The 12,091-nt window shown below is 45.8% G+C and overlaps 1 protein-coding gene across 4 annotated transcripts in view; it reads left to right on the top strand.

The window, feature by feature from the left end:
• Window positions 1-12,091, top strand: part of NPHP4 (nephrocystin 4) — a 133,057-nt gene that overhangs the window by 77,170 nt on the left and 43,796 nt on the right. For all 4 annotated transcript variants that reach the window (XM_070474192.1, XM_070474191.1, XM_070474193.1 and 1 more), the window contains 4 exons: window positions 1,623-1,733; window positions 2,993-3,141; window positions 3,298-3,489; window positions 3,946-4,133. In XM_070474192.1, coding sequence (XP_070330293.1) covers window positions 1,623-1,733; window positions 2,993-3,141; window positions 3,298-3,489; window positions 3,946-4,133 — 640 coding nt within the window. The remainder of the gene's footprint in view (window positions 1-1,622; window positions 1,734-2,992; window positions 3,142-3,297; window positions 3,490-3,945; window positions 4,134-12,091) is intronic.

The raw sequence follows: 12,091 nt of genomic DNA, 5'->3' as shown, positions 1-12,091 counted from the left end.
TGGTTGTTAACCATCCTCTGGTTGCCACTGAAGGCCTTTTCCACACTCAGAATGGTTCTCCCTGGCAATTACGTTTGGTGGCTGATGATCGTTTAGGACTGGTCAGCCTTGGTTTTTCTTCTGAGACCCTGGGGTGTGCCCTCCTGACCTCCCTGCTAGGAGAGGGCACTGGCTGAGCTGCAGTGTCCCTGGGCGGCAGCCGGGCAGGTACCCTGAGCAGCTGGTGCTGGTGGGGACAGGACCTTGACCTGCAGGCCTGTCAGAGAGCAGATACCTCCTCTGGTCTAGGAGTGTGCTGCCACCCTTTGGGGATCCTGAGCTGGCTGTGGGTCTGCCCGTAGCTCTGGGCTGGCTCTGGCCACGTGGTTTGAATGAGGTCAGAGCTGGTTTGTCTTCCTGATGACCTTGTCTGCCAGCACCATCCTGGACATTGACTTTCTAGAAAAGTTGAATTGTTCAGTATCCGAGGCTGGCCCAGGACAGGGCTTTAACGAGCACCATGCAGCTTGGAAACTGGATCAGAGTGGATGTTGCATTTGCCTGAAGGCACGGTCGGGGCAGCCTCCCGGCTCCTGCTGGCCTGTCCCCATATCCCCTGCAGTGTTTGGCATGGTGCTTCTGAGTGCTGGGGGCCACAGAACAGCACCGTCCGCCCCCAGCAGCCAGAGAGCCTCAGGATGGCTGCTGGGGTCCAGGGGAGCTGAGCCGACCCTACATTCCTCTCTGCCCCAAAATGCTGCCCAGATCCCCCAGGGCCCCCACCCGTTTCCTCAACACCTCTTCATGTGCTGGGTCCTTTCTGTATCAGCACCACCTGCCATGCTACCACCATTGCTACCCTTGGGCTGATGGTCACTGCTGATGGCAGAGGTCCCATGAGTAACGTGTACTGCATTATAAACAGGATTTGAGAGATGGGTCTTCAGTAGGGTCAGGTCTCTTCATCTCCCCACACCAGCCTTTCACATTGACCTTCACTCCCCGTATATGTGTACCGTCTGCAGAAGGCTGACTCCATGTCGGGTACATGCCAGTTCCTTTCCCACAGCAGTCCTGTGATTTAGCTGCTGTCAGCATCCCCCTTTTACAGGTGAGGAGACTGAGGCTAAACCAGTGAGTTAGGTGACTTGCCCACATCATGTGGCAGTCAAGTGGTGGAGCGGGGATTCCAGGGCCCACATCAGCTGCCATCAGGGTCATCCCATAATGGGCAGGTTCATGTCATAGGAACACAGGTGGTTAGAATCAGAAGGGGTCATGGAGGAGTTCAGCCCAGGGATGGGGATAAAACCCAGAGAAGTTCAGAGACCAGACCTGCAGCCTGAGTGGAGAGAACCTGGTGTCCCTTCCACTTGCTTTTCCTTATTAATACTATTTTTATTCAAATATTGTGATGTGGGAGAGATCACCTAATTGCAGCTCTTGATGATGAGAGTAGAAGCAATTAGACTCAGTGCCTGGCCCAGAGCAGCTGGTGACCAGGAGATTCCAGACCTTGCTGCCTCCTGGGGCCACAACTAGAGTCCTATTCCCCTGGAGGGTCAGTGCTGGGGGGGCAGGAGGGGCTCTGTGAAGTTACTGCGGTGCCCTTTGTCATCTTACCCAAGCTTTCTTCCCTTCAGCTGTCACTTTCCCAGCTGGCGGCTTCCCCACCGTCCCCGGCTCCGCGCCACCGCTCGGCCAAACCCTCATCACGGCCTCCTGGGAGCCCCGCGCCCTCCCTGGTCCCAGGGGTAAGTAGCCTGCCCCTCCCCCCCGCCCTGCCTCTTTCCTGAGAATGGCTCCAGACTCCTGACTCGGATGAAGTCTCTGACTTGGCCGGCTGCCCTGGCCCTTGGCTAGGTGGTTGAGACCTTCATGGGGTCCCTGTGAAGCAGGCATAGGGATGGGGGCTGGACATTGCCTCCTTTCCAGGTTCCAGATATCTTCCACCATCTGTCTTGGTGACCAAGGGTTTGGTTTGGGAGGTGTTCCTGCCACAGGGCTTGATTTCTGCCTTTCTTTTACCCGAAAAGACAAAGTGCCCTTAGACCTCTGAACACAAGAGAAAAAGAAAAGTTTCCATAGAGATGTAACTAGAGGCTGACCCAAGCTGCCAGCACCCCTTCCAGGATGCTCGCCTTCCTGTCTGAGGCCGGAAGAGTCCATGAAACTCACCACCCCCAGATTCCACTGGAGCTAATGGACTGAAATAGGCCTGCTTCCTTCCACTGGCCTTGGTGGGACCCACATAGAGTTTCTTGGTTCACCTGCAAACTTCAGTCTTGCCCTGGAAGTCTGTCGAGGAAAAGCGGCTCTAGTTAATTACTTACCTGAAAATCCTTATGCTGAAATACCTTATTCCAAAATATCCCTGGGCTCATGTAGTCAGGAAGATCTTACATATCTTCTGTTACTGGCGACCAAGTCACTTGGGGCTCCTTCTGAATGAAATGAGAAGCTGGGGAAGCCAGCTCCAGAGAGAGTATCCTGGATCCTAAGTGTCTTCACTTAGACAGAGGTGGAAGGTGGATGCAGGTGGGTGCCTCGAGCATTGGGTGATGTGGGGACAGGGAGCGTCTGTACATATGAGGGCTCCGTCCCACAGGCTCCCTTGCATTGCTGGAGACAGTTTCATCTTCCTGTTCCATGGACATGGTTTTAATGTTAATTTGTCTTCTCAGGCATCAGGCATCTCCCAGACTACTGACCTGTTCATAAAATCAGTGGTTCCTTCCTTGTTGCTTTTCAACTCACATAAAATACAGGATGCCCAGGTGAATTAGAATTTCAGATAAACAATCCCTTTTTAGTGTATGTCCCGGATATTGCCCAGGACATGCTTATACTGAAATTATTCACCACTTACCTGAGATTGCAATGCAGCTGAGCCTCCTGTGTTTTCATTTGCCATGTGGCAGGGGTGATTCATCCATGAGCCCCATGTCCAGCTTCCTTGGTTACGAGTGGGGCTCCTTGTTGGCCTTACCTGGGGCCCCACTGTGTTTGACAGGAGTTTCCCTTGGAGGGGAGGATCTCTCACCTGGAGGCTGACCTGAGCCAGACGGCCTTGGCCCTGGGAACGTCCGCTGCTGACCACTTGCAGGAACTGCCTTTCACGCCTGTGCACGCCCCGATCATTGCAGGAACCCAGACTAGGAGGTGAGGAGCAGGTCTGGGAGGGACCCCAGGCAAGCACTGAGCATCAAGACCCTGTGACTCCCTGAACAGCAGGCTTTCCCAGAGAGGTGACTGTCCGGGTCCTGCCCCTCGGTCGGTCTTCTCCTGGAGTCTGGCTCAGGGGGCCATCCATTCCAGCTCTGGAGGGAAGCTGTCACGGGCCTCCCTGGCACTGCTGCAGTCTGCTGGCTTTCCTGAGATTCTGGATGCCAACAAGCAACCAGCTGAGGCTGTGAGTCCTACAGACCCCGTGAAGTTCAGCCCTCAGAAGGAAGAATCGGACTGTCTACAAGGCAATGAGATAGTGCTGCAATTTCTTGCCTTTAGCAGGTAAATTCTTGATTATTTCACCTGTTACTCTTTACCTGGCTTTTGCATTTCTTGCGTCGAGGGAAAGCTTCCATGTGGTTCTGACCCAGCAGAAACCTATGACCAGGTCTTAACAATTACAGAATGCCCTGTGTCTTTGTTTCAGTCTGGCTGGGACCCACCCCCAGCCATTTCCAAATGCTATAAACTCTGCTTTACCCGGACTCCTATGGTCCTTAGTTACAACATGGACAGCATGTTGCCCAGTCCTCGGGGTGCTGGTGTAGCCCCAAGGGCAGGGCTCTCCATCACTCCTGAAGAGGGGATGCCCAGAGGGCTCCCTGAGGTCACCCTGTGGCTGCTGTGGGGGTGGAGGAGGTGGCCTTTCGCCCATGGTCTCCCTGCGAGTGTGTTGTGTGATGAAAGCCCGGTTCTCCACTGGGATGCCTGGTTGACTCGGGGTGTCGTTGGATCCAGGGTGCCCCAGGACGAGCAGGCAGCTCCATGGCCACAGACTGTGTACTTCACCTTCCAGTTCTACCGCTTCCCGCCCGAGACCACGCCACGGCTGCAGCTTGTGGAGCTGGCTGACGCCGGGAAGTCTGGCTCTGCCTCCCTGTCGCACATCCTCGCCCAGATCCAGAAGGATGGCTCCTTTGATGCGGGTGAGCCTGGGGGTCCGGCACACCCAGAACCCAGTGCTGAGCTCTGTCTGTGAGTTTTATTATTTAAAACATGCTGAAAAATGAAAATCTTCAAACAAGCACAGAATTTGAGTGACTAGTGTAATGAATAATCAGTGCTTGTGCCAATCAGCTCTGATGATTGTCAACGACATCCCACTCAGACCCCTCCCCAAACCAGGGCTATTTGAACTAAATCCTACACATATAATTTCATCTCTAGATGTTCCCTTATGTGTATCTAAAAAAGTAGAGTCTTTTTGAAAAAAGCCTTTTAGCTTTAACCATTATAAATTTTTTTTTTTTAATTCATTTTAGATTTATTTTTTTTTCCCATTTATTTTTATTAGTTGGAGGCTAATTACTTTACATCATTACAGTAGTTTTTGTCATACATTGAAATGAATTAGCCATGGATTTACATGTATTCCCCATCCCGGTCACCCCTCCCACCTCCCTCTCCACCCGATCCCTCTGGGTCTTCCCAGTGCACCAGGCCCGAGCACTTGTCTCATGCACCCAACCTGGGCTGGTGATCTTATTTAGTTGAAGCATGCGGGATCTTTGATCTTCATTGCAGCATGCGTGCCAAGTCTCTTTAGTTGTGTACAACTCTGCAGTCCTATGGACTGTAGCCTGCCAGGCTCCTCTGCAGCATGTGGGATCTTTAGTTGATCAATGCAAACTATTAGTTGCGGCTTGTGGGACCCAGTTCCCTGACCAGGGATTGAACCAGGGCCCCCTGCATTGGGAGCACGGAGTCTTAGATACTGGACCACCTGGGAAGTCCCTAGAGTCTTTTTTTTGAGAAACATAAACTCAATAATATTACCCCACTCAAAAAAGAATGATGATTTAATATTAGCAAATATCTAGCCAATGTTAACATTTCCCCAATAACTTCATAAAAATTTTAAAGAATTTGTTCAAATCAAGATCTGAGGTCCATATGTTGGGAAGATGTGCCTCTCGAGTCTCCTTCTATCTGTAATTGTCATCACCTTACCATCCCTGCTTTTTCATTTAAATTATTTGTTGAAGTCATAGAGCTGCTGGCTCCCTAGAGCCTCCCAGAGCCTGCACTTTGGCTTCAAGGCTCAGGGGTGGCTTCTGCAGTGCTCCTCTCATCTCTGTTTTTCCTGTAAATTGGAGTGAGATCTAGATGCAAGAGCAGATGCCTGCTCTTCATATGGGGCAAAGAGTCTTTGTCACTGGTGGTATGTCCGCATCTCTGGTGACACCTGGTTACTTCTTATGCTACTTCTAGAATACGAATTCATTTATCAGCCAGAATGCTTCCTTAAAAAGAAACTTCTCATCAGCTATTTAGTTACCTAGAGGTGCAATTCATATAGGGAAGCCAAAACAATGCATGTTTTCCCCTTTATTTGCTAATTTTCAAAGTAACCAAACAGTTACCAGCATCCTTCAAAGATGGCTCCAATGACCTTTTTTTTCTTCTCATATTATTATAAACTAATGGATTTGCGCTGCAGTGGATTGGAATATACCAAATATGGTGTCGTTTTTGGTGCCCAGTTGGCTGCCTCTGGCCAGTCACATGGCTCGTAAGGGACAGAGCTGAGGTCTGAACCACCGCTGCCTCTTGAGTAGAAAGTAACAGGTAGAGAAAGGTGTGTTAAAATGTTAAATGAAAGTAGCTTAACAACATTAACATCAGACAAAAGTGACAAGGCAAACGCATTGCTGGGAATCAAGACACCTATGAAATAATAATCGAGAGTAATTCACTAGGAAAAATGACTGTCAATCCATGAACTTCCAACAGACACAACCTCCAAATATGAAGGACTAGTTAATGGACTTTATAGGGAGAATCTGACAAACTTATAACCATAAATTTTGATACATTTCTCTCAGTGAATTGATAGATAAAGCAGAAAAAATTAGTTATGATATTATAAAATACAGTTTAGAAAGGTGGTATTATAAAACCTGTACAACCAATTTAGAGAACATACATTATTTTCAGGTGTACTTTAAAATTTATACAAACTGATTATTCATAGATATAGGTATATATCTTAGGTCACCAAGCAGGTATTGTCATATACGTAATCTAATTTTACAGCACTCTTTGACTGTCATACCTCAAGGTCAGAAATCATCATTCACTACCTTTCCCCTAGAAGGCTCCAAACTGCTGGATTTTTGAATTTTAAAATACACTTCTAATTTTCTTGTAGGTCAATAAAGAAATCAATATAGAGATGGCTGTTTAAAACTGAATGAAAAAATGATATAGTGCATCAAAACTAATAAGTACAATGGCAGTTCCAGGGAAATTTGCAGCTTTAAATGCTTATATTGGGAATGAAGAAAGTATCTTTCTTAAGAATTAACTTTTAATGGAATAGAGTTGCTTTACAGTGTTGTTAGTTTCTATAGTTCAGCAAAGTGAATCAGCCATATGTACACACGTGTCCCCTCTTTTTTGGATTTCCTTCTCATTTAGGTCACCACAGAGCACTGAGGCTTCTGGGGGAAAGGCAGTGAATGATTTCTGACCTTGAGGTATGACAGTCAAAGAATGCTATAAAATTAGATTAGGTATATGGCAATACCTGCTTGATGACCTGAGATGTATACACATATCAGTGAACAATCAGTTTTTATATAAGACCATCTTTCTAAATAAACTCCTTATTGCCAAAATCAGACTTAAATTGAAGAAAGTAGGGAAAACCGCTAGACCATTCAGGTATGACCTAAATCAAATCCCTTACAATTATAGAGTGGAAGTGACAAATAGATCCAAGGGATTAGATCTGATAGACAGAATGCCTGAAGAACTATGGAGGGAGGTTCTTGACATAATACAGGAGGCAGTGATCAAGACCATCCCCAAGAAAAAGAAATGCGAAAAGACAAAATGGTTGTCTGAGGAGCCCTTACAGACAGCTGAGAAAAGAAAAGCAAAAAGCAAAGGAGAAAAGGAAAGATATACCCATTTGAATGCAGAGTTCCACAGAATAGCAAGGAGAGATAAGAAAGCCTTCCTCAGTGATCAATGCAAAGAAATAGAGGAAAGCAATAGAATGGGAAAGGCTAGAGATCTCTTCAAGAAAATTAAAGATACCAAGGGAACATTTCATGCAAAGATGGGCACAATAAAAGACAGAAACGGGATGGACCTAACAGAAACAGAAGATATTAAGAAGAGGTGGCAACAATACACAGAAGAACTATACAAAAAAGATCTTCCTGACCCAGATAACCATGATGGTGTGATCACTTGCCTAGAGCCAGACATCGTGAAATGTGAAGTCAACTGGGCCTTAGGAAGCATCACTATGAACAAAGCTAGTGAAGGTGATGGAATCCCAGTTGAGCTGTTTCAAATCCTAAAAGATTATGGTGTGAAAGTGCTGCACTCAATATGCCAGCAAATTTGGAAAACTCAACAGTGGTCACAGGATTGGAAAAGGTCAGTTTTCATTCTAGTCCCTAAGAAAGGCAATGCCAAACAATGTTCAAACTGTGGCACAATTGTACTTATCTCACATGCTAGCAAAGTAATGCTCAAAATTCTCCAAATGAGGCTTCAACAGTTCTTGAACCATTAACTTCCAGATGTTCAAACTGGATTTAGAAAAGGCAGAGGAACCAGAGATCAAATTGCCAACATCTGTTAGATTATCGAAAAAGCAAGAGAATTCCAGAAAAACATCTATTTCTGCTTTATTGGTGATACCAAAGCCTTTGACTGTGTGGATCACAACAAACTGGAAAATTCTTCAAGAGATGGGAATACCAGACCACCTTACCTGCCTCCTAAGAAACCTGTATGCAGGTCAAGAAGCAACAGTTAGAAATGGACATGGAACAACAACTGTTTCCAAATTGGGAAAGGAGTACTTCAAGGCTGTATATTGTCACCCTGCTTATTTAACTTCTATACAGAGTACCTCATGAGAAATGGAGGGCTCGATGAAACACAAACTGGAATTAAGATTGCTGGGAGAAATATCAATAACCTGAAATACATAGATGATACCACCCCTATGGCAGAAAACAAAGAGGAACTAAAGGGCCTCTTGATGAAAGTGAAAGAGGAGAGTGAAAAAGTTGGTTTAAAACTCAGCATTCAAAAAATGAAGATCATTGCATCCGGTCCCATCACTTCATGGCAAGTAGATGGGGAAACAATGGGAACAGTGAGAGACTTTATTTTCTTGAGCTACAAAATCACTGCAGATGGTGACTACAGCCTTGAAATTAAAAGACATTTGCTCCTTGGAAGAAAAGCTATGACCAACCTGACAGCATATTAAAAAGCAGAGACATTACTTTGACAACAAAGGTCTGTTTAGTCAAAGCTATGGTTTTTCCAGTAGTCATGTGTGGATGTGAGGGTTGGACTATGAAGAAAGCTGAGAACCAAAGAATTGACACTTGGAGTTCCTTGGACTGCAAGGAGATCAAACCAGTCAGTCCTAAAGGAAATCAGTCCTGAATATTCATTGGAAGGACTGATGCTGAAGCTGAAACTCCAATACTTTGGCCACCTGATTTGAAGAAGTGACTCATTGGAAAAGACCCTGATGCTGGGAAAGATTGAAGGCGGGAAGAGAAGGGGATGACAGAGGAAGAGATGGTTGGATAGCATCACCGACTCGATGGTCATGAGTCTGAGCAAGCTCCAGGAATTGGTGATGGACAGGGAAGCCTGGTGTCCTGCAGGCCATGGGGTTGCAAAGTCAGACATGACTGAGTGACTGAACTGAATTGTTCAGCTCAGGAAGTCTGGTTAAAAAAAAAAAAAAGAAAAGAAAAACAGAACAAACCGAATAAAAGTAGAAGGAAAAAAATTTAAAAATGAGTATAAATGGTTGGTAAACAAAGAAGTAGTGCGAAGGATCAGCCAGATTGTTAGGTGCTAGGGTTCATGGGCACACAGGTGATGCTCTGTTCCCTTGCCCAAGGTCAGCATCAGTGGGGAGTGGCAGAGCAGGCGTGGGCGTGGGGCTAAGTTTGAAAGCCAGGCTTTCTGAGCCCCTGTCAGGTGAGAGGCAGGCAGAGGTCAGGCTGGCAGCCACAGTCAGCCTTGATCCTTGGGCAGAGCTGCCACCCCTGTTTGCCTGTGGACCACAGCATCCTCTCTTCCTGTGGATAAATCTGAAAAGAATAGGCAGGGGAAAGGGTCAGCAGCTCAGACCCTGTTCTTTCTGCCAAACCCAGTAGCCTGTGAGCTAATTCTGCCCTGGGGAGGGGCGTGTGCTGGGCAGAGGGTGGGCACAGGAGTCCCCTCTGTGGAGAGGTGGGGCTGGGGAAGGGTGGGCTCCTGCAACCTTCTTGCATTTCATTCTCTGTACCCCCTTAAGCCTCAATGGCTTAACTGCTGAGGGTATGGTCAGCGGGGGTGTGGCCTTCCTTGTGGGACTAGTCATCATGGGGAGGTTTCCCAGCCTCCCTGGGACCACTTCTCCCAAACCAACCATCTTTCCTTTGCCTGTCCTCCAGGACCAGTGGTGGATAGTTTATAGCTTATGTCCTCAGAAGGCTTTGAATTGGACCAGAATAATGCATAGATTTCAAGACTCTTCTGCACCCGTTGCTGAGAATTCATTCCCTATTTCCCATTCTAAGTTCTGTCCAGTCCCTTGATCCAGTTTAGCTCATCAGAGGTTCTGCTGTGAGGTTAAATGATAGCCTGAAGATAATTCAATAAAAAAGGCCAACCACTTAGAGGTGCTCCTGATTTGACTATAAACCCCTTTCCGTTAGGAATTGCCCAGAGAGAAATTAGTCCAAAAATTAAATTTCCCTGCAAGTGGAAGTCCAAAGAAATTAAACTCCAAAATCAAATTTTTCTTGTCAAGGTGAATTAAAATTCAAAGCCTAAAATTAATCTTAAAGTCCAGAAAGGCTTTACAATTTCTTACACAGCTGAGTCTTGGCGAAAGATGCCTCTGACTGGGCAGATCTGGGCTTCTTCCTTCAGCAGCTTAAACTCAGGGATCCTCTGTGGATGTCCCTCAAGGCTTCAGAAATTGTATTGGTTCAACACCAGTGCTTTCATGGCCCTCACTTAAGACATGTTTTCTTTTGTTGTTGAAATATTAGGTTGGTCCAAGAGTTTGTTCAGATTTTTTCCACCAGATGTTATGGAAAAAGTTATGACACTTTTTGGCCAACCTAATATAGCATGCCTACAACAAAGTGCACTGTTCCATGGATTTTATAAAATTGATAGATTTTATTTGTCAGAGCAGTTTTAGATTTATAGAGAAAATGAGCAGATAGTCAGGATTCCCCATATACTTCCTGTCCCCATCAGTTCAGTTTAGTTCAGTTGCTCAGTTGTGTCTGACTTTGCAACCCCATGGACTGCAGCACGCCAGGATTCCCTATTCATCACCAACTCCCTCTCAAACTCATGTTCATCAAGTTGATGATGCCATCGAACCATCTCATCCTCTGTTGTCCCCTTCTCTTGCCTTCAATCTTTCCCAGCATTGGGGTCTTTTCCAATGAGTCTGTTCTTCACTTCAGGTGGCCAAAGTATTGGAATTTCAGCTTCAGCATCAGTCCTTTCAATGAATATTCAGGACTGATTTCCTTTAGGATTGACTGGTTTCATCTCCTTGCAGTCCAAGGGACTCTCTTCAGTCTTCTCCAACACCACAGTTCAAAGCATTATTTTTTTGGCGCTCAGCTTTCTTCATGGTCCATCTCTTACATCTATACATGACTACTGGAAAAATCATAGCTTTGACTAGATGGACCTTTGTCAGCTTTTGTAGTGTCTCTGCTTTTTATTTTTATTTATTTTTTTTTATTTTTTTTTAAATTTTTATTAGTTGGAGGCTAATTACTTTACATCATTACAGTAGTTTTGTTATACATTGATATGAATTAGCCATGGATTTACATGTACTCCCCATCCCAGTCCCCCCTCCCACCTCCCTCTCCACCCGATCCCTCTGGGTCTTCCCAGTGCACCAGGCCCGAGCACTTGTCTCATGTACCCAACCTGAGCTGGTTATCCGTTTCACCCTAGATAATATACGTGTTTCAATGCTGTTCTCCTGAAACATCCCACCCTCGCCTTCTCCCAGAGTCCACAAGTCTGTTCCATACATCTGAGTCTCTTTTTCTGTTTTGCATATAGGGTTATCGTTACCATCTTTCTGAAGTCCATATATATGTGTTAGTATACGCCAGTCAGGATGGCTGCTATCCAAAAGTCTACAAGCAATAAATGCTGGAGAGGGTGTGGAGAAAAGGGAACCCTCTTACACTGTTGGTGGGAATGCAAATTAGTACAGCCACTATGGAAAACAGTGTGGAGATTTCTTAAAAAGCTGGAAATAGAACTGCCATATGACCCAGCAATCCCACTTATGGGCATACACACCAAGGAAACCAGATCTGAAAGAGACACATGCACCCCAATGTTCATCGCAGCACTGTTTATAATAGCCAGGACATGGAAGCAACCCAGATGCCCATCAGCAGACGAATGGATGAGGAAGCTGTGGTACATATACACCATGGAATATTACTCAGCCATTACAAAGAATTCATTTGAATCAGTTCTAATGAGATGGATGAAACTGGAGCCCATTATACAGAGCGAAGTAAGCCAGAAAGATAAAGACCATTACAGTGTCTCTGCTTTTTAACACGCTGTCTAGGTTGGTCATACTTTTTCTTCTAAGGAACAGGTGCCTTTTAATTTCATGGCTGCAGTCACCATCTGCAGTGATTTTGGAGCCCCCCAAAATAAAGTCTGTCACTTTTTCCATTGTTTCCCCATCTATTGCCATGAAATGATCCTGAGCCTGCCCCATAGGTTCCCCCATTAGTAGCATCTTATATTAATGTGACACCTTTGTTATAATTGATGAACCAATATTGATACACTGTTGGTAACTGAAGCTCATAGTTTACCTTAAGGTTTACTCTTGATGTTG

The sequence above is a fragment of the Odocoileus virginianus genome, chromosome 11 (genome assembly GCF_023699985.2).
Source record: "Odocoileus virginianus isolate 20LAN1187 ecotype Illinois chromosome 11, Ovbor_1.2, whole genome shotgun sequence".
Classification (NCBI taxonomy): domain Eukaryota; kingdom Metazoa; phylum Chordata; class Mammalia; order Artiodactyla; family Cervidae; genus Odocoileus; species Odocoileus virginianus.
Note: the sequence above shows the minus strand (reverse complement) of the source record. Positions and strands in the feature narration are given on the sequence as shown.